The sequence below is a fragment of the Muscardinus avellanarius genome, assembly GCF_963383645.1.
Source record: "Muscardinus avellanarius genome assembly, chromosome: 12".
Lineage (NCBI taxonomy): Eukaryota > Metazoa > Chordata > Mammalia > Rodentia > Gliridae > Muscardinus > Muscardinus avellanarius.
In genome coordinates this window covers 71,599,491-71,623,100 of record NC_137798.1, presented here as the reverse complement: position 1 = coordinate 71,623,100, position 23,610 = coordinate 71,599,491, and the positions used below count along the sequence as shown (strand labels likewise).

General features: G+C 33.9%; 1 protein-coding gene across 9 annotated transcripts in view; it reads right to left on the bottom strand.

Annotated features, from left to right (window-relative positions):
- The window catches only part of GPHN (gephyrin), a gene marked incomplete at both ends in the record, with an annotated part of 546,660 nt that overhangs the window by 271,205 nt on the left and 251,845 nt on the right, over nt 1-23,610 (bottom strand). For 2 of the 9 annotated variants that reach the window (XM_080706865.1, XM_080706872.1), the window contains one exon: nt 23,472-23,510. The exons of the other annotated variants lie outside the window; for them this stretch is intronic. In XM_080706865.1, the coding sequence (XP_080562991.1) occupies nt 23,472-23,510 (39 nt within the window). The remainder of the gene's footprint in view (nt 1-23,471; nt 23,511-23,610) is intronic. 9 annotated transcript variants of the gene reach the window in all.

The following is a 23,610-nucleotide window of genomic DNA, read 5'->3' as shown; positions in this document are numbered from 1 at the left end:
GTCAATTTTCCCCATGTGCTGGCTAGAAGAAAAGTTCAACATTTACTAAATTCCATATTTTAAATATAAATTAACCATCTGATTAAAAAAAAGGAATTAATAAAGTGCTAGGCTTTAAATGAAATATTAGGAGTTCTGGACAATACATTCTTAAATCAAGGGTAAGCTGAACCTGAAGGAAATTTGCATCATATAAGGATCAATCCCAACAGGTATACAGGCATATCTCAGAGACATTCCATTTGGCTCCAGACCACCCGAATAAAGTGAATCTTACAATAAATCAAACCATACAATAAAAATGTCTAGTAATATAAAAGTTATGTTTGAACAATCATATAGTTTATTAAGTACACAAAAGAATTATGTCCAAAACCAACATAACTTAAAAATATTTTATTGCTAAATATGCTAGTAACATTTTGAATCTTGAGGACTCAGTCATTTTGCTGTTGGAGGGTTTTGTCTCAATTTTGATGGCTGCTGACTGATTAAAAGATATAATAATAATGAAAAAGTTTGGACTATTAGGAGAATTATCAAATTTTGACATAATCATAGGAAGTGAATACATTCTATTAGAAAAATGCTGCTGACAGTCTTACTTGATGTAGACTTGCTACAAACCTTCAATTTATAAAACATATGATATTTGTTAAGTACAATAAATTGAAGTCCTACAAAATGAGGTATGCCTACATATTGTACTATAATAATCAAAATATGTTTTAGATTATACATAGGGAACAAAATACATGACAATCCATTTCTAGTTCCCTTTCTACTCATAAAACAACTTACAGTAATTGGAAGCAATCAAGGAATAAAGCTTGCAAAATAAAGTATTTCAATAAAAAAGAGGAAAAGCAAACAGAATAATTATGTAAATTATGGAAGAATATAGAAAAATGTTGCTATTTTGAAATTTTGTTAGAAGTAGAATGATAGTCCTACAAAAGACTATAATTCTGACAAAATTTTCTCTGGGAAAAAGTTGAGGATTTCTCAAGGTAGTTTAAATTCATCAAGTATATATATTAGATGTTAATTGATGTTATAAATAAGATTTTAAGAAATATTTATTATTAGCTAAGAACTAACACAGAATGCTTCTTAATAAATCCCACTTTAAATGTAAGGGGTCAGAAGGAAGTAGCAAAGGAAATTAAAATATTTTAAGGTAAGCTATAACCATTTAAATTTATACCTTAAAAAAGGTAAGCTATCATTATCTAAACCTTTTTCCTTCTTTCACAAAACCAATGTATATAATGTGATCTTGAGGCCTCCTGAGAAAAAAAGTATTTTATATTATAAATTGCTTTATTGCCAGGTGTGGTGGTACATGCTGTAACACCAGTACTTTAGTGGCTGAGGCAGAAGGATCATAGGTTTGAAGCCAGTTTCAACAAGTTAGCAAGACTCTGTTTTTAAATTAAAAAAAAAAAAAGAAATAGGGCTGGGGGTATAGCTTGGAAGTAGGATGACCCTACATTCAATTTTTAGTGCCATGCAACAACAACAAAACAGCAACAACAAAAACAAACAAAAAACTTAGGGGACTTAAAATCTTAAAGCCCTAAAAACTGAGCAAGATGTTTTTGAGAATTCTACTGAAGAAACTTTTTGGGTAGAGTTCATACTTCGTTACCTGCTTGAAAAAATCATTCATATAAGCAATGGTTGACATGTAATGAGTTTGGGGGTTGCTTTGGTTTGGTTGTGTTTTTTTAACCCAGAGTCACAATGTTGAGAAGCAGTCTAAACTCTCAAATATAGGGCTGAGTGTGAGGAAATTAGGTCACTGGGTACTTGCCCTTTTGAAAGATTAATGCTCGTCTTGGTTCCTGAGAGAATGAAATGTAAAGAGTGACCCTGACTGCCGAATTAACTCTGGTTTTCTGTCTTGCCATGCTCTCCCTTCTGCACACAGCTATTTCCCTTTCTGTTCCTCTGTTGTGTTGTGATCCAGCCAAGAGGGCCCTCACTAGAGTCTGAACAGATAGATGGGGCTATCCAATCTTGGGCTATAAGCCTCTAGAACTAGAAATAATTATATATAAAATTATCTACATTTTATTCATAAATATGCTATGGTTATATATATTATTTATACTATATATGTATATATACATATATATCTTTATTTTTAAAATACTCAACCTTCAGGTATGTTGCTATAGCAATAGAAGAAAAAAAGAATATATTTACATAAATACGAGGTACTTCCAATTAGAGTAACACTCTTTCTTTAGGGGCAAGGAGAGAAATGTCAAACAGATAGCTAAGAGAGGGTATTTAATTTAAAATAATTCACAGCAATTTGTCCATTTAAACAATATTTTAGGCATCTACTATGTACTAGGTAGCATTCCAGGCATCAATGGTGCACCAGAAAATCCAACAAACTTTAAAAAAATTTTTATTGATGCTTTGTAGTCACATATCTTAATAGAGTACAAGATGGTAGATGCATATATGTATACATCGCTTATTTAGCTCTTCCCCAATTACCACCCCATTCCCTCCCCTCTCTCTCCTTTTCATATTTGGCTTACTGATTGATATGTTTATGAATGTACATCATGTATATTAGGGAACTTCCCTCTTTTCCCTCCAATCCACCTCAGTTAGGTTGCTTTAATTTGCTCATTTATGATTTTTCCTTTCTCATCTAGTGTTTCTCCTATGACTCTTTTTCTCCCTAGCTTCTGTATATTAGGAAGATCATTTGACTTTTTACTTTTTCTGACAGACTAATCTCACTTAGCATAATGTTCTCTGGTTCCATTCATTTACCCACAAATGAGGTAATTTTGTTCTTTATGGCTGAGTAAAATTCCATTGTGTACATATTCCATAGGTTTGGAATCCATTCATCTTCCCTGGTTACATAGTTTGGCAATTGTGAATTGTGCGGCTATGAACATAGATACACATGCTTTAGTTTGGTAATTTGGTTTCCATTCTTTTTATTTTTTATTTTTTGCGGGTCCGGGGATGGAACCCAGGGGGCATTCTACCTCCAAGCCACACCCCCTGCCATATTTTTTATTCTTTATTTTGAAACAGGGTCTCACTAAGTTGTGGAGGGCCGCATTAAATAGCTGAGTCTGTGAACCGCGATCCTCCAGTCTCAGCTTCCTGAATGCTGGGATTACAAGCATGCACCACCACGCCCGGCTTCGTTTACATTCTTTTGGGTAGATATCCAGAAGTGCTATTGCTGGATCATATGGTAGGTTTGTTCTCATTCTCCTGAGTATCCTCCAACTGTTTTCCAAAGTGGTTGCACTAATTTACGATTCCTTCAACAATGTATTATAGTTTTCACTTCTCAACAACCTCACCAGCATTTGTTGTTGTGTTTTGAATGATTGCTATTCTTTTTTTGGTGGTACTGGGGATGGAACCCAGGGGCTTTTCTACCTCTGGGTTATACTCCCAGACCCATTTTATATTTTATTTGGAAACAGGATGTCACTAAGTTGCTGAGAGCCTCACTCAGTAGCTGAGGCTGGCTTCGAACCTGCGCGATCCTCCCGTCTCAGCCTCCCAGCGTGGGGATTACAAGTGTGCGCCACCACACCCAGCGAATGATTGCTATTCTAAGTGGAGTTGGGTAAAATCTCAGGAAAGTTTGGATTTGTATTTCTCTGATTGCTAATGATACTGAATATTTTTTCATACATTTATTGGGCATTTGAATTTCTTCTTTTGGTTCACTTGCCCATTTGATTGGGTTATTTGATAGCTGTAGATTTGTTGAGTTCTCTGTATATTCTAGGTATTAGTCCTCTATTGGAGGAATAGTTGACAAAAATTTTTGCCCATTCTTTTGGCTGCTGAAGTTCTTGATAGTTTCCTTTGTTTTACAGAAGCTCTTTGGTTTCATGCAATAACATGTATTGATCCGCCTTTTAGTTTCTTGTGCCTTTGGGGTCTTGTTGAGAAAGTTTTGCCTATTTTTAAAGAGCTGCAAGGTCTCTGGTCTGATTTCCAAGTCTCTGATACACCTTGAATTGACTCTTGTGCAGGGTGAGAAAGTGGGATTTATTTCCATTTTTCTGCATATGGTTAACCAGTTTGCCAACACATTTGTTGAAAAGGCTTTTTTCCAGTGTATGTTTTTGGCCCCTTTTGCAAAAATCAACTGGCCATAGGTATGGAGATTTGTCTCTGAGTCTTTTATTCTGCTCAATTGGTCTATGTGTCTGTTTTTGAGACAGTACCATGCTGTTTTTTACTATGGCTTTGTAGTATAGTTTGAAGTCAGGTATTATGATTCCTCTTGCGTGGTTCTTGTTGCTGAGGAATACTTTGGCTATCTGGGATTTTTGTTGTTCCCAATGAATTTAAGGACTGATTTTCCTATGTCTGTGAGAAATGCCCTTAGTAATTTGATAGGTATTGTGTTGAATCTATACATCACTTTTTATGATATTTATTTTGTCTATCCAAGAACATGGAAGATCTTTCCATCTCCAAAGATCTTCTTTGATTTCCTTTTTCACTGTTTTATGACTTTTTTATTAAAGGTCTTTTACCTCCTTGGTTAGTTTTATTTCTAAGTATTTTATTTTTTGTGGGATATCCTGAGTGGAAGTGTTCTCTGGATTTCTTTTTCAGTGGATTTATGGTTAGCATACAGGAAAGCTTCTGACTTTTTTTAAAATTGAATTTGTATCCAGACACTTTGCTGAATTTGTTGATTAGTTCTGCAAGCCTTTTAGTTGAGTTTCTTGGGTCTTCTAAGTATAGTATTATGTCATCTGCAGATAGGGTTAGTTTTAGTTCTTCTTTTCCTATTTATACTCCTTTTATTTTATTTTCTTGCCATATTGCTCTGGCTAAAGTCTCAAGTACTATATTGAAGTAAAGTAGTGCTAACAAACATCCTTGCCTTGTTCCTGTTTTGAGGGGGATTCTTGTAGTTTTTCCTAGTTTAATATGATGTTGGTTTTCAGTCTATTGTATATTGCCTTTATCAAGCTGAGGTATGTTTCTTCTATTCCAATTCTCTGCAGTGCTTTTAGCATAAATGGGTGTTGGGTTTTCAGCATCTATTGAAATGGTCATGTGATTTTTGTCTTTGTTTCTGTTTATGTGATGCATTACATGGATTGTTTTTCATATGTTGAATCACTTGCATCCCTGGGATGAACCGTACTTAGTCATGGTGTATGATTTTCTTGATGTGGTTTTTAATGCATACTGGTAGTATTTTGTTTAGCAGTTTTGTGTCTAAGTTCATCAACAAGTTATCGTTATTTGGTTTTGGTATTAATGTAATTTTGGCTTCATAGAATGTATTTAGGAGAGTACCACTTATTTCTATTCCCCAGAATAGATTGAGAAGTATTGAGATTAGCTTTTCTATAAAGGTTTTGTAAAATTCACTTGGAAAATTATATGGTCCTGAGTTTTTGTTTGATGGTAAGCTCTTTATTGCTGCTTCAATCTCTTTGATTGCTATTGGCTGGCTTAAATTTTCTATATCTTCTTGGTTCAATTTAGAAAGATTGTATGTGTCTAGAAAATTATCAGTTTCTTCTAAGTTTTCCTTAAATAAACTTCTGAGAGTATATAAACTCACTGTTTACTTGTACTTGAAAAATTCAATCTGCAAACATAAATACTGACTAAAAAAGAAGTGTTAATTTTTCTAGATATCCCATGTTTCTAAATTTACCATATATCAAGTTTTTTGCCAGACCAGTGGAGAGTGCTCTGCCTGGAATTCCTTATTTCATTTTTCAGAGAAATATTTTGTAGAAATATGCTTTTGTGGCATGCAATTTGGTCTAACAGAAACAGTGAAACTATTTACTATGCATTGTTTAAGGTCATTGTTCACCATGTTATACTGTGATCCTCTTTAGGAGGATCTATTCAAGTGTCATTAGTAGACATGGATACTCTTCTGTGCTAATTTTTACTTTTAAAATTAGTACACTTGTCCATCAAGTTACTCCTGACAACAGAGTCAAATACCTTTCAGTAGGCTTGTCGAACACAATCTAGAGTCATCTTATTTTTCCTATTCTATTTCTCATACTTGCCTTTTAAAAAAGTTATTCTGTGGCCGGGTGTGGTGGCACATGCTTGTAGTCCCCGAACTAGGGAGGAGCAGACAGGAGGATTGCGCAGGTTCGAAGCCAGCCATGCTAGCTTAAGAGACCGTTTCCAAGTAAAAATATAAAAAATAGGTCTGGGAGTGTAGCCCAGAGGTAGAAGGGCTTCCAGGAACCTCAGTACCAAAAAAAAAAAAAAAAAAAAGTTATTCTGTGTTTATGTATCTGAGTAAGACATCTTAAAATATTTTTCAGGGTACAAAAATATATGGAGGAATGGGTTGATGAATCCCTACACAGAATTCTTCATCTTTAAAAAAAATACTTCAGGGAGGAGAGTTTATTCTTTTAAAGATCTTCTAGGGAACTTAGGCCTATCGGCATAGGTCTTAAATATTTAGCATTATATATTTCAGTGACACCATTAAAAGGCACTGTTGCTGACAGTGGTGAGTTGGTGGGTAGAGAATAATGTCAGATTCTCTAGTGGACTAAACACAATAGGCTAATCCTAAATAATGCACAAGTGCAGTTCTTATAGCCATATCAAATATACCCTTTCCATAAAACATTAGGATCTTATAGTTCTATTTGTATACTATCTCCTTCTTTAGCTATGAGGCGTACCAGAAAGATTACCATTTGTGAAGTCACACAGTGCTACTGCATAGTTAATGTGCATAAGAGCTGGCTTTGGATTTGTTGAAGCACCTAGTACAGTCAGTACTCAGCCATAGTATGTGCTCAATTAATATCTGCTGAGTAAAAAAAAAATGAATAAATGAACTTACCTAGATTTGAAAACTGGCTTTACTACTTAGTTGCTTTATGAATGAGAAGGCAATATTTAAACTCTCTGAACTTTACTATAGTTATGAATAAAATGTAGATAATAATAAAATATCTGTGCCTCTTAAAAGGGCCATGAGAATTAAATGATATGTCACCTAGGATACAGTAGGTATTCAATATGTCAAATTCTTCTACGCTTCTAGTTCTAACTCAACTTATAACAACATTTTGATCATATCAATTAGAGAATAGGACTAATACAAAAAGCCACAATCCACCTAGAAATAGTAATTGAGAATCAAAGACAAAGGAATAATGAACAGAGAGTAAAGCCCCAAATGTAATGGCATTGGTAGGTGCAGAGCAGGATGCAGATTACTGAAATAGAGCAATCCACATTATGGAGCAAGCAGCCAAATGAGGTGGGGACTGAAAGATGGACAAAAAGGTAACAGCTGAGCCCAAAGATCCTGAAGGTTTAAGTGGGAAGGCAAAACTAGAAGGCCAAGGGCAACATAATAAAACTTAATTTAGAATGAAACAGGAGAAAAATACTTTTCTAATTATTAGAAAACCCAAACAGAAGAATAGTTTTCAGAGTTCAATTACATAATTACATAATTAGTACAATAATTATTTGATATAGATAAAGGCTATCTGAGTCTGTTAATATGTAGAAGTATTTATTATCATGATACTATTCATTATCAATGCAAAAGGATGAAATTGAAAGATACCAAATTTTGGGACCTAGTAGTTGGATTTACCTATTCTCTTTGGTTTATTTATTTATTTATTTATTTATTTATTTATTTATTGGTGGTAGTGGGGTTCCTGGAAGCCCTTTTACCTCCGGGCTACACTCCCAGACCTATTTTTTTATACATCTTTTTATTTGGAAACAGGGTCTCTTAAGCCAGCACGGCTGGCTTCGAACCTACACGATCCTCCTGTCTCTGCCTCCCAAGCGCAGGGGTTACAAGTGTGCGCCACCATGCCCAGCTACGTATTCTCTTTGAATAAAATATTTTTAAAATAAAATCTTTAACTTCTAAATATTTTTGCAACCATTTTTGAAATTCATATAATTATGGTCTTCCCATTATCCATGACACTTTGAAGATCCCTCAAAGACTGCTAAATTGCAAAAATGGTGTCATAAACAATGATTCTGGGTCAGGGAGATCTTGATGAAATTCATGTCCATTTTTTAACTTCATAAGAAAAATGACCTTACAAATGTTATTGCTAGCCAGGTGTGGTGGTGCACGTTTGTAATCCCAGTACTTGGGAAGATGAGACAGGAGGATCATGGACTGTGGAAAGCCTCAGCTATTAAGTGAAGCCCTCTGCAACTTAGTAAGACCTTGTTTCAAAATAAAAAATTAAAAAAAAAATAGGACTGGGATGTAGCTCAGAAACAGAATGCCCCTAGGTTCTATCCTCAGTTACACACACACACACACACACACACACACACACACACACACACCCCACAAACTCAAAAAGGTTATTACAAACAGGCAATGATATTTAAATACATATAGGGCACACAATAGCTAACTGTGTATGAATTTATTTCTTATATGTATGCTAACTTTGAAAAATCATTTAGTATGTGCTTTTACTTATTTATATAGACATTCTTTTATTGTGGAAGAATTTGTGACTTAAAATTACATGGTGGCTACCTGATTTCTTAGATTTCATACAAGTTCTTCCTAACAATTATTACAATGCTCTCTGCTGATTAAAAAAATAGCAGAGACTATCTCTGAAACACCAGCAATTTGCTATTCACAATGTTGTATACTATCAAGGTAAGATATGATTAGGACAATGGCTCTTATACAATTATGTATCAGAGTCTTTTAGAGGTCACGTTAAAACAGAGATTCTTAGCCCCAATCTCACGTATTGTGATTCAGAATGCATAGTGGGGCCTCAAAATCTGCATTCCTAACAAATTTCTAGGTGATGCCTATTATGCTGGTCAGAGGACCACACTACGGATAAAAGGAATGAAGTAGATAATATGTACCTCTTGATTGCATCTTTATGATCACTCTATAGTCAACCTTGCAGAATGATACAAACGTTAGAATCCTTCATCAGGGCCAAATACAGAATTAGCAAGCAAATTAAATTAGGTAAAAGTAGCAGTTTAATGATAGTAATATTTTCCTGACTCCTTCTCATTAAGGCAAATGTTAATTTGCCTTATAATTTTTACATTATAAAATTTTATAAAAAATTAACAATTCTGAGGCTGCTCATATATGTATCCTATGATACACTAAAATTATCCTTAACATTTTTTTCTTGGAACATGATGGATAAAATTTCCATACATGATAAACTCCAGAGATGTTCAAAGAACATCACCTATAAATCTCATCTCATTCAATAAACAGAACAGAATGGAAGAACAACATTATTTTAATAGAAGCCTTAAATCTAATTAATTAAAAGCACTCATTTGTAGTTTTGTTATTTTTATATTAGTTTCAACAAATCTACATTTTCTTTCAACCAATCATACCACATCATTGTAGAATGACAACATAACAGAATGGTTAAAAACGGCTGTTAGAGGCCGGGCGTGGTGGCGCTCACTTGTAATGCCCGCGCTTGGGAGGCAGAGACAGGAGGATCGCGCAGGTTCGAAGCCAGCTGCGCGCGCTGGCTTAGGAGACCCTGTTTCCAAATAAAAATAGGTCTGGGAGTGTAGCCCGGAGGTAGAAGGGTTTCCAGGAACCCCAGTACCACAAAAACAAAACAAAACAAAACAAAACAAAAACAAACAAACAAAAAAAAACATGCTGCTAGAAAGAAAGAGGATGAAATGAATCAAGGTAATTTAAAATAGGTTTTGGTATGCAATTGAAGTTAAATAGGCATGAGGTTAAAATATTTTGTCATAACTTTAAAAGATATCCCAATTTTAAATTTTAATTAAGATACATAATCTTATCGCCAATGTTTATCTTTTCTTCAGAGTTTTAACATTCTTAAGTTTTTACATCATTTTCTCCTGGAAGAAACAGAGATCTTTTCATGTGGAAAGATACTTTTTGTTTTTCATTTCAAATTGTACAACATATAAATAAAATCTGGTGGTAATGAAAGGTCAAAGGAGATAATTGTGGGAAGAAAATAAAACATCATTAAAGAATAACTGTGCTAGATCAAGTCCTAGTGTTTAAAGATAATTATTTATTTATAATTATAGCATGGTCCTAAACCAAGCCAACTAATTTATCTGGCTCAACAGAAGGGCTTACTTCAATGCTGGAGTAAAAATCAGTTGTTGGGTTTAAAATAATATGAAATAATATGTCTTTGTATAAGACATTATGGGTGATTAATAGATTTCCAAGTGATTGTTCAATTGGAAAAGTTTGTCCTTATTGCTGAACTTTAGAAAACATCCTTTTTTCAATAACCAACTTGAATACATAAAAGTGAAGACTCTGCATTATAAACTTTCTCTTTATGCAGTATTTTATATTATATTATGTAAATGTTAATTTTATAATCAAATTATCAAACAGAAAACCTGAAACTCAGATCAGCAAGTTGCTTTTTTTTTTCTTTTTTCTTTTTTTTTTTTTTTGGTACTGGGGATTAAACCCAGAGGCATTCTACTTCTGAGCTACTTCTCAACCCTTTTTATTTATTTTTGAAACAGGGTCTTGCTAAGTTGCTGAGGCTGGCCTTGAGTCTGCAATCCTTCTGTCTCAGCCTCCAAGTAATGGCATTACAGGTATGCACCATCATTCCCAGCTGCAAATCACTTTTCGTCAGAGATTTTCATAAAATTTTTAATTTTAATAATCTGCTTACAGCAATTTAGTAAAACTCTTTTCTTTTCCTTTTTTTTTTTTTTTGGTGGTTCTGGGGTTCCTTCTACCTCCGGGCTACACTCCCAGACCTATTTTTAAACTATTTAAATTTGGAAACAGGGTCTCTTAAGCCAGCGCGGCTGGCTTTGAACCTGTGCTATCCTCCTGTCTCCGCCTCCCAAGCGTGGGTATTACAAGCATGCACCACCACGCCTGGCAACTTTTTTCTTTTTTCAAATAGGCCTGGGGGATTAGCTCAGAGGTAGAAAAATTCTGGGCTCAATCCCCAGTACCAGAAGAAAATAGCATTACTTTATATCTAATTTCAGGTAAAGGTGAAATAATGTTGATTTTTCTATAGTTAATTAGCATTTCATAACTTAAAATAAATAAACATTAAAGACCTCTCATGCTCTTGGACAGGCAGAATAAATAGTATCAAAATGCCCATCCTAACAAAAGCCATAAACAGATTCAGTGCAATCCCTATTAAAATACCAATGTTGTTCTTCACAGAGCTAGTAAACACAATCCTAAAGTTCATATAGAAATATAAATGACTCAGCCAGGTGTGGTGGCACATGCCTGTAATCCCAGCATTCGGGAGGCTGAGACAGGAGGATCGCAGTTCGTGGACAGCCTCAGCTACTTAGTGAGGCCCTCTGCAACTTAGTGAGACCCTGTTTCAAAATAAAGAATAAAAAAAAAAAAAAATAGGGCAGGAGGTGTAGCTCGGAGTTCGAATGCCCCTGGGTTCCATCCCCAGACCACCAGACCAGCATACACACACACACACACACACACACACACACACACACACACACACACAATATATATATATATATATATATATATATATATATATATATATATGACTCATAATAGTGAAAGTAAATCTTAACAGTAAGAACTGCTACGGTAGCATCATAATAACTTATTTCAAATTACAGCACAAAGCTATAGTAATAAATACTGCATGGTATTGGTACAAAGATAGAAACATAAACCAATGGAATATAAGATATAGAAGATTCTCGCATTTATAGCGAGTTGATTTTTGACAAAGGTGCTAAAAGTATACGCTGGAAAAAGGATAGTTATTTCAAAATATGATGCTGGGAAAACTGTTTACCCATACTCAGAAGAATGGAACTAGACCCCAATTTCTCACTCTGCAGAAGTCAATTCAAGATAAATAAAATGACACAGAATCAGATCAAAGACCCTGTAATTACTAGAAAAGGGCATAGAACCAACTCTCCAACATATAAGCACCAGAAGAGACTTCTTCCATAAGACGATCCAAGCTCAAGAAGTAAAAATGGGAATCAGCAAATGGGATGGTAGCCAGGCATGATGTGCACACCTGAAATCTTAGTACTTGGAAGGCTGAGACAGGAGGAATTTAGGTTTTCAAGACCACTCCCAGCAACCTAGCAAGACCCTATCTCAAAATAATAGTCTATATAATGGGAGAAAATCTTTTTCAACTACTCCTCTGATAGAGGCCTAATATCTAGAATATACAAAAAACTTAAACAATTTAACACTAAAAAAAAAAAACACAATAAAAAGTTGGGCAATTGAACTGAAGAGACACTTCTCAAAGGAAAAAGTACAAATAGCCAGTAAATATACGAAAAATATTAAACATCATCAGCAATTAGTAAAATGCAAATCAAAACTACTCTGAGATTCCTTTTCACCTCTATTAGAATGGCATTTATCAAGAATACAAATAATAAATGCTGGTAAGGATGTGGGTAGAGAAGAACCCTTATGAACTATTGGAATTGCAAATTAGAACACTATGGAGATCAGTTTGTAGTTTCCTCAAGTCTTTTAATGGAACCACCATATGATATAGCTATACCACTCCTTGGTGTTGTTAAAAAGGAACTGAAGTGAGAATATTACAGTGATACATGCATATCCATGTTTATAGCAGCACAATTCACAACAGCCAAACTGTGGAACCAGCCTAGGTATTTGTCAACAGATGAATGACTTATGAAACTATAGTATACACACACAATGGGATTTCAACCATAAGAAACAACAAAATTAATGTCACTTATAAGAAAATGAATGGAAGTAATGAATATTCTAAGTAAAATTAAAGTCTCTGAAAGTGAAGGATCATACATTCACTCATCTAGGTAAGTTAGAAAGAAACTGGGAAACAAAAAAGACTTCAGAAAAATGAAGAGAGAAACCAGAGAATATTGGAAGGGGATTTGGGGAAAGGACTTGTGGCGGAGAAATGGGAGAATTGATGAAGAAAACAGTTCAAACAACCCTATGTACATTTGTGAAGCTATCAATACCAATTGCAATATTATGAATGGGGAGGGCGTTGGGAGCGAAATCCACTGAGCATGTATGTTTCTATGTGTATGTATGTTTTTTATCACACTAAACCTCAATATGATGTATGGTTACAGTGTACCAATAAAAGTATATTTAAACAACAATAACAATCAAATTATCTCTAATGGTAGGGTGTTGGCTATACATGTCTTTCAATTTACATAGAAAAATGTTACTCATATCTTTTCCTTAAAAGAAAAAAATTTTGGTAGATCTAACATACAACATAGTAACTATCAATAATATTGTATTGTATACCCAAAATTTGCTAAATGAATAAATTTCAAATGTTCTGACCACACAACTACAAAAAATATAAATATGTGTGACATGATACAAACCCTAATTAGATTATGGGAATCATATCAAAATATTTCTGATACATATAGGAAACCAATCAAAACATTTTATAGTATATTGCAAATTATGCATTTTATTTGTTAATTATATCTCAAAGCTTTGATACAACAAATATAATGTTGAAAAATAATCCAACTTGCAATTATTCTTAACAACTGTTGTCTGAGAAGTAAACTGATAAATGAATATACAACCCAGTCTGTTTGTTTCAAGCACTCTGGAATTCCATTTTGTTTTTAAAATGTGGTTGGTGACATGTAATATAAGCAGAAACACAATGGCTACTTTATAAGAAATCTATATATTGGATTTACATTTTGTTACTGATTACATAATTACCTGGTTTACTTAAAGTAATGCAACTTATTTATTTATTTATTTATTTATTTATTTATTAGTGGTTCTAGGGCAGGAACCCAGAGGCTTTCTACCTCTGGGCTATACTCCCAGACCTATTCTATATTTTATTTGGAAACAGGGACTAAGTCACTAAGTTGCTGAGCGCCTCACTAAGTAGCTGAGTCTGGCTTCGAATCTGTGTGATCCTCCTGTCTCAGCCTCCCAAGCGTGGGGATTACAAGTGTGTGCCACCACACCTGGCTATAATGTAAATTTTTAATGTTCACTATGTTTAGGCCATGCTTAAACATTTTCATTGAGAATAATAGAAACAAAGTCCTTTTGTTGGCTTAAGAGTATAATTTGCAAATGGCTTATTGTCAACTGATTTTAGAAAAGTCTAAAACTTTGCTCTGCTCTCTTGCCCTGAGATGTGATAATTCTCATTACTGGCCTTTTAAAGAAAGCATCCACATTGAAAACATGTAATTATCATATCTTAAGTTTCATTTTTTTCTTTTTCTTTTCTTCTCTTCTCTTCTTTTCTTTCTTTTTTTTTTTTTTTTGGTACTGAGAACTGAACTATGGGGTGGGGGCATTCAACCTCTGGGCTATGCTAGCAGCCTTATTTTATTTTTTATTTTGAAAAAGTGTCTCGCTATCTTGCTGAAACTGTCCTTGAACCCAATATACTCCTGTCTCAGCCTCCCAAAGTACTGGGATTACAGTTGTGTGCCACCATGCCTGGATTTCCTTTTTGCACAACTGCATTCTGATAAAGTGAGATGAACAGGAAATTGATGAGGTAAAGAAAGTAAAGTAGTGGAAGAACTGTTTTAGGGGGTAAAACAGCCTCTAAAAAGATTTAAATTATTATAAAGTGTTGCCCTTTGTCATCTCATACTAGCCTGGGTAGTTTTAAAATTGGGGTCAAAATGGGCAAAAGGAAAAGGGGTATAGTACTTCTTAAAAGCAAGGAAATTCAGTATTTTCATTACCCTGAGATAAGCTTAACTAAATAGAAGTTTCAATAGTGATATGAGAAGTATACGCATATGTATTTGAGGCTATGACATACTGTTACTTGATTTATTAACAAGCTCTCTACAGTTTTTCTTACAGAGAGACTGATTTCAATTCTACTAACCTCCTGCTTTGTGATCAGGGTTTTTATTCCTCTTTTGTAATCTTATAATTTAATAGTCATTAATATTATATGAATGTCAACTTTTGTTCTCATATGAAAATTATTTATTCTTTTTTGATTTTTAAAATGTTCTCTATTTTTTATTCTTTATTTTTTATTCTTTAGTATTAATACTAGGATACTACAAAGCATCCTTGGCTAACAAAAATAATGGCATAATATTTATAATACTAGTATGCTAACATTATATATCATAAACTTATAATGCACTGAAAAACTTATTGATATCAGAACTTTTATTTATGGTGTTATTTAAAAAACATTTATAAACATTTTCTATTTAAATAGCTAACATTCCTATTTTGTAAAATCTAGTACAAAAATATGTTTGTACATGTATTCTTTTATGCTCTTACTGGTGCATTATAGTCTCATATCATAATGTAAATCATATTGACAGTGACATACATCCACACAGCACTTGGTTCCCCCACCTCCCCAATTACCTCCCTCCCAATACAGAATTCCCAGGCTGACACTGGAATATTCACATGGATACACATGTACTTGTATTATTATCAGGTAACTTGAAAATATATGAGACTTTAAAAATGTGAGCTATTTTATTTTAAGAAAATATTTCTAAAGTTATCATCATAGATATATATGAAAATTTATGTAAAAATGCTTATGATTGAAAATAAAAAACTAAATGTTTAATGACATAGAAATTATTTACAGCTTGCTTTTACACCTTGCAGTGACTGACAAATCCCAAGCTTCTGCAGAATCATTATTAAAGTAAGAAAACCTTACATTACATGAGGAGAGAGCATCATAAAATCTACGTACATTTGGATTCCTCAGATCAAAAATCCATTGTTCTTTCTTTTGTTTATCATTCTATTAAAGTAATTCATGTATATTTGCTTTGCTGTCTCTTTAATACTCCCTTAACGAGATCTCAAGAAAAGATCCTTTTAAAAAATTCCTTATAAGCTAATTTTTAAAAATTTGTTATTGGAGTATTATATTCATACATCATATTGGGGTAAAAAACTTGTGTGTACATACATGTACACATCACTGATTTAACCCCTACCCAATTCCCACCCCATTCCCTCCCTGTCCCTCCTTCTCTTGCTTGGCTTAGTGGTTGACTTCGATATGTTTAAGTACATTGTGTGTTTTAGAGATTTTTCTCTTCCCCCCTCCTTTAGGTTGCCTTGTTTGCTCCTCTATAGGATTTCCTTTTTCATCTAGAGTTCCTCCTATGACCCATTTCTCCCTAACTCTCACATATTAGGGAAAGCATCTGATTTCTTATTGTTTGTGACTGACTAATCTCACTTAGCATAATGTCCTCCAGTTCCATCCATTTCCCTGAAAATGATGTAATTGAGTTTTTTTTTAATGGCTGAGTAAAATTCCATTGTGTACATATCCTACAGTTTTGTAATCCATTCATCTGTTGATGGACATCTTGGATGGTTCCATAGTTTGGCAATGGTGAATTGTGCAGCTATGAACATAGATACACATGCATTAGTTTGGTAGTTTGGTTTCCTATATTTTGGGTAGATACCCAGAAGTGGTATTGCTGGATCAAATGGTAGATTTGTTCCCATTCTTCTGAGGATTCTCCATACTGTTTTCCAAAGTGGTTGCACTAATTTGCAATTCCACTAACAATGTCTTAGAGTTCCCACTTCTCCACAGTTAATTTTTTCTCACCAATCACTTTCTGATGAAAATTAAGATAGATTATACGAGAGTAGTAAAAGACTAAACCTGTTCAGATATCCTAGTACTACAAAGTGAAACTGAAGACCCAACTGTATGAATAGAAAATACTCATTTTTTATAAATACTACTCATTATAAGAAATCTAAAAAGCATTCTAAGACAAATAAAAAATTTGATGTTGTATTTTATATATATCATAAAACCTAACTAGTAAGCTTTTTAGGTATTGCTTTTAATGTTTATAAAACTAATACTGTTAATTATGAATAAAAGAGCTTTGTATCAAATAGTTTTTCCATTTTAGCAAACTAATTTTTCATATAATGATCTCTTTCTTACTAACCTGATGTCTTATAACATAGTTTCTCATGACACTAAAATATTCAAAAGTAGGAGAAAAAATGTTCATGTAAAACAGCTATACCCTTGCCAGATTCATTGTAAGATTCTGAGTATGTATGACTATTGTTGCTTAGAAAGAAAATAGGTAAAAAACTTAGATGATTTGTGTTGTTAAAAGAGTAGTTTCTAAAAAAATATGCTGCTTGCAAGAAAATTTAAAGAACTTTTTGTCATTAAATATGAAAACTAATAAGGTTGAGACATATTGCCTTCTCAGATTAACTTTCACACAAAGCAAACTCATACAACTGTATTTTCAATTTAGTTTTCTTTTAAATGAAAATAGTAGATCAAAAGAAAAAAGTATATTCATCATTAATAAAGTAAGAATAATAAAATATTATTTATATTCTTTTACCCTAGGTCTTTAAAATATCTGCACAATCTCTTGCAGCAAGATTGACACAATGGGTGCAACATAAACTTGAGGCACACAGGAAAAAAAGCCACCTACTGATTATCATGTTCCTGGAGCTCTTTCAGTGATGTTAGCTTCTCACTTGACTGTAAAGAACCCAACTCAATAATTGAGATCAGTAACTATCTGTTTTAGGTCAGTTAGAGTAAAACTTCTGTTCTCTGGCCTTGCCCCTTGTCAGCATTGAAGAAGCTATAGAAGCCCTTCATCAAGCTTTAAGATTAAGGGATCCAAGTCTCAGAGAGGGGAAATGGGTAGGATATGAAAAATACAAACAATAGGTAGAGCCGGGTGTGGTGGCGCATGCTTGTAATCCCCACACTTAGGAGGCGGAGACAGGAGGATCGCGCTGTTTCGAAGCCAGCCTTGTTGGCTTAAGAGACCCTATTTCCAAATAAAAATATAAAATAGGTCTGGGAGTGTAGCCCAAAGGTAGAAAGGTTTCCAGGAACCCCAGTACCACAAAAAAAGAAAAAAAGAAAAAAAAGAAAGAAAGAAAAAAAGAGCAATAGGTAGAAAGGAGACAAACTAGAAAGGAAAGAGAAACTATAGTATTAAAACCTACAAAGTTCATAATCCTATGTTCACCCCACATGGCTTGTCTTTTCTTAGGCAAAAATCCTCAAAAGGCCCTCAAAGTTAATTATAATGGCCTATCTCCCCACTTGAGATTCCTTGGTAAACAAAGGATTCATAAGGTAGGTCTGACACTTGGTCAAGCTCAGGAGCCACCCAGCCTTCACCCACTGAGGATTTTGAGGAAACCAGACTTCCATCCCTGCTGTGTGCTCCTACCCACTGCCGCATGAGGGTCTTCTATAATGAGACTCTAAAGGTGCTCTCTCCCTCTTGAGATGGCCTGTGTCCTCCCTTGAATGTGTATCCCCCACTTTCCTAAATAAACTGTTGTTTCTGAAGAAAAAAAAACACATAATGTATTTTTGCTTTAAGATGTTTTCCAGAATGAAGAATTTTTTCAGTTATTCATTATTATTAGAAAAACAAGCTAAATCTACATGTAATCACTATTTCCTTTTGACATGAGAACTTTTTCTTGACATGAGAACATTGATCTTCCCATAGTCATATTGTTAAAATAAACAAATTTAGTAAGAGAGTCAGGAAAAGGAAGAAAAACAATCCAGAGGACTACTTTACCAAGTGCATAATAAAAGCTAATGAATACCTGTATCTTTTGACATCAAGAATTCAAATAAGTTTTAATTGAGGATAAATTAAGTTCCTGGGCTTTGCCAAAACTGACCGATTCAAGAGTTGTACTTCAGGGTGAAAAATCCCTCAGTGAGCTTACATTTACATTTAAGAACTACCTCCTGCACAGTAGTTAGCTACTTATCTTGAACAAAGGTTCTCTACTCTTCCACTGTATAACTAAGATGTCTTTCTTTAGCTAATGTGGTTTATTAATAGTTACCAGGTAAAATCTCTAATCTTTTACTAAATGCACTAGCTTTAAAAATTAAAGGGGCTTCTATTGGCATTTGGATTATTGGCAGCATACCTCTGCTGTAATCAGGTTTTAATAAAAAAGTCCTCAAAAAGGCTTAGAAGAGGTGAAAGGATTTCCTTATATATGACTACTGTGATTCTGAAATATTCCCTCAAAGAATTAGAAGATAAAAATATTTGTGGATAATATTAGAAATAAACATTTTTGTTAAATGTCTTTTCCTCTCATAGAATATAAACTCCTTGCAAGCAAGGCCTTGTAACTTTGAGCCACATAGTCCTAGCAGACTACTTGATAAAGGGCCATGTTTCTTAAAGGTCTGAATTACTCTATGTAGTGAATAAACTTCTCTCCAATGCATATAGAGTTGTACTAGCTTATGTATCACACTTTAGAGAGTTGAGAAGATAGTCATCCAGATAATTCTATGTGTTTGATAGTTTAGATGAACCTCAGTTGAGAAAGAGTTGATGAAATATATGAAAATCACACCAAAATATAGTAAATAAGTGAAAACATACATCTACTATTCTTTTAACTACTCTGTTTTTAAACTTCTTAAAGACAAGGCCCAATTCTTTCTAACTTTTATAATTTATATGAAGAATAGAACCGTATAGTACAGAGTTCAACTCAATTCACATTGTAGCACACACAGGCACACATACACGAATACACATGCACATGCACACAGATGTGCAATCTGAAGTGTATCCCCAATTTACTGAATCAGAATCTCTGGAAGTTTGGGCCCAGGAGTTTCATTTATAGACATATCTATAAGTAGAAGGCTGAATATTCAGGATAAAGGACTAATGAATTAAATTTTTGTTTCCATCATGACCAGCTTCCCTAATCTCAGTCACCTTCACTGAATCCTTGCCTTTCAAATGCTTCTCTTTAGAAGTTGAATTATTCCACTTCAAAGAAGTGACATCATTTTTTTTCTACAGTTGACATTAAAAAAAAAAAACAACCTTCTTCAGATTCATTTCTGCATTTTCAAGCATCCAACATTTGTTATATTTTTTATCCATTTATCTTTAGAATACAGGGTCTTATAAATCTAACTTGGTCTTTATAGCTTTACTAAACTTTTTTTTTTCCTCTCTTCCTAATACAGTATCTTTGGCTTATCCAACGTTTTTTTTTTTTTTTTTTTTTCAGTACTGGAGATGGAATCCAGGGACATTCTACCTCTGAGCTATACTCCTCAGCCCTGTTTTTTATTCTTTATTTAAACAGGATCTCGCTGAGTTGCAAAGGGCCTCTCTAAGTAGCTGAGGCTGTCCGCGAACTGTGATCTTCTGGTCTCTGCCTCCCAAATGCTGGGATTACAAGCATGTGGCATCATGTCTGGCTCCATTCTTCATTTTACTTTATTTTACTTTATTTTACTTTATTTATTTATTTATTTTGAGTCTGGCGATTGAACTCGGGCATTCGACCTCCGGGCTACACCCTGTGCCCTATTTTTTATTCTTTATTTTGAAACAGAGGCTCACTAAGTTGCAGAAGGCCTCACTAAGTAGCTGAGGCTGTCCGTGAACCGCAATCCTCCTATCTCAGCCTCACAAATGCTGGGATTACAAGTGTGCACCACCATGCCTGACTTCCATTCTTCATTTTAATTACATAGTTTCCCTAATCTCTTTTTTTATTAATTTCCTCAAAAATAGAGAAAAACATCAAACTTACTGAATGCATTTCAGGTTATATATCAAAAGAATGGAAAAAAAGACAGAAAAATGCATACCAATGTTCACGGCAACATTACTGCTAATAGTCAGAAGGTGGAAACAACTCAAGTGTGTGCACCAAAGGATGAACTGACAAACTGCAGCATATACAAACAATGGAATATTAGTTGATCTTAAGGAAGAATTAAATTCTGATAGATGCATGAACACAGTTGAATGTTGAAAACATTACGTTACATAATATAAAACAAAGAGGATATGGATGGTTCCATTTATGTGAAGCACCTAGAATAGGCAAATTCACAGAGAAATAAAGTAAAATAGGGTTTACCAGAGGTTGGACAAGAGAGTAAGGGGAGCTTTTGTTTAACGCATATTGAGTTTCTGTTTGATGATAAATAAGTTGTGAAAATAGTGGAATGGCTGTACAAAATATACTTATGTGACTAAGTGCACTAATAACACTAAATTGTACATTTAAAGTGGCACATTTTGCTGAGCATGTTAGCACATATCTGTAATAAAAATGACTTGAGAGACTGAGAGAAGATTTGTGGCCAGCCTCAGCAATTTAGCAAGGTCCTCAACAACTTAGTAAGACCCCATTTCAAAAGTTAATATAATATATAAAATATGGGTATGAAGATAGCTCATAAGCAGAATGCCTTTAGGGGGTTCAATCAATCTCCACTAACACACACACACACACACACACACACACACACACACACACACACGATAAGTTTTATGTTACACATTCTTTACTACTATAAAGATTACAAAAATGATTTTTAAAGCTACTAAATAAATTTCTTGACTTTCCTAAAGTGGCATTTTTCTTCATTATAACTCATTTTATTTCTATTGTTAAGATAGATTTCTAAAAACATCTTGTCTATATTTGTTTCTGTAGTCTCTAAATTTGTCACTCTCTAAAATCTTTTCCCTTTTTCATTTTGTATTTTTAAAGCAAAATAAAATTTAATATGGATACATAGCATTTTTCATACTTTAAGTACAACAAAGGTGTAGATATACACATAAAACAAATCTATACATACACATGTGCATATACATATACACAGTCCAGTTTATATCTCTTCTTAGATTCTTGAAAATTCCACCAAATTTTTCTGCTTTTGTGTTTGAATTTTTCAGTTAAATATAAATGAGTAACACTACAAGCTTTACAGTATAGATAATTTTATATTGTGAATTATTTTTAGATATTAAGTATTCTGTAAATAATGAGAAAATATCAATTTCAAAATTCTACCGACATACATGAATAGTTTTTGAGGAAAAAATAAATACATCAAAAGGATCTCTAAAGAACTAATATTATGTAAGCTATGAGAAGGCTGAGAAATGATAGTCTCACAGGAAAAAAATGAAGCAGTACTAAAAGCTACTTTAATTTGAACTACAAAGAAGTATAAGATCATTAAATTTATTATTTTTAGAGATGTACTTATTATTTTTAGATATGATAATATTTCAAATAATTCTTCTGGTTTTACTAAAAAGAATAAAATTAACAGGAGTAGTTTGTCCTCATAAAACCATAGAAAAATTTGGAAAAACAAATTAAGAAATAAATTTACTATATCAAAAATTATTGAAAGATCCTATATACAAGGAATAGATGTACACATTATATGATGCAAAAAGATAACTGAAGCAAGAATGATGAATGACTTGGAAAAATCCTAAATAAAAAGAATATGAAGTTGTATTAAAAAAAAGGCAGAAAGGTTGGGTGACAGTGAATTTTAAAAGTCAGTTTAAGAGTAAACTGGACTGGGCTGTTAAATAGCAAAGGATTTTCCTATTTCTAAGATATGTTTGGACAATACATAGGCAAAATTTTTCATGGAAGTAAAACCTGATCAAGGTTACAAGACAACAGAGAAACAATGCCAGTGATTTATTCGATGCAGGGAAATATAAAGGAGGCAATATGAACCAATCCGCAAGTTGCAAGTTCACAGAGGAGAATGCAATGTGTCAAGTAAATTAATGGGGCAGCCACAGGCAGCATATAGGGAGAGAAGGGAATAGTCAAGCAAACTCAGTCATCAATCCAACTCAGTGGCACAAGGCAAGTGGAGATAAACAGCAGAAGTGCTAAACAATCTGTGCCTACTTATAATATTACAAGCACAGATTGGACAGAGTAAGATTAGGCAGGCAGATGGCAGAGCACTTGATAGGCCATAGTACAGGAAAATGGTAGGAGAGCAGGGAGACAATGCTGGGCAGTCTAAAGTGCTAACACAGCTGATGGATATGGCAGTATCAAGCCATTTGCTGATGGACAAAGCACCAATGAGTGAAGAAAGCAAACGGTTTGGCAGATGAGTGAAGTGAAGCAAAAAGTACAGACAAAATCTAAAGGCAAATCAAGCAGGAAGACAGAACAGTAGAGAAGCAATGGCACCATCAGAAGCACTTGGGGAGGGTAGAGACAAGCTGTCAGCAGGGGAACAAAACACCATTCAGGAAAAGATGAGACTGAGAGTGAAACAGTCCCTGAATTGGGTTTCTTCCATCTAGGAAACAGTAATCCATAAACTGCAAATGAGAATCCACAAGAGAACAGCACACAAATGGAAATAGCAGATGGATCTGAACTCTATTGCCCAGGAATACAGAATAACCCTAGAACATAGATACATAACAATCCACAAGAAAATTAAACAGATGGGAAAAATGGGTCCAAGCATTTTTTATGATAATAAAAGTAACCAAAACACTAAAAATTATTAATCTGGAAATGATCAGCTGGGATTGAAGTCTTCGCTTACCCCTTTCTGGAGCCCACAAAATGGGAATGTTGGGAATTTCTGCAGCAGAAAAACAGAAGAGAAAAGGGATTTCTGATTCCCAGTTTGAGGAAAGCAGGTCAAATTTAGGGCTGTATAAACTGGTTCAGAGAAATTAAGA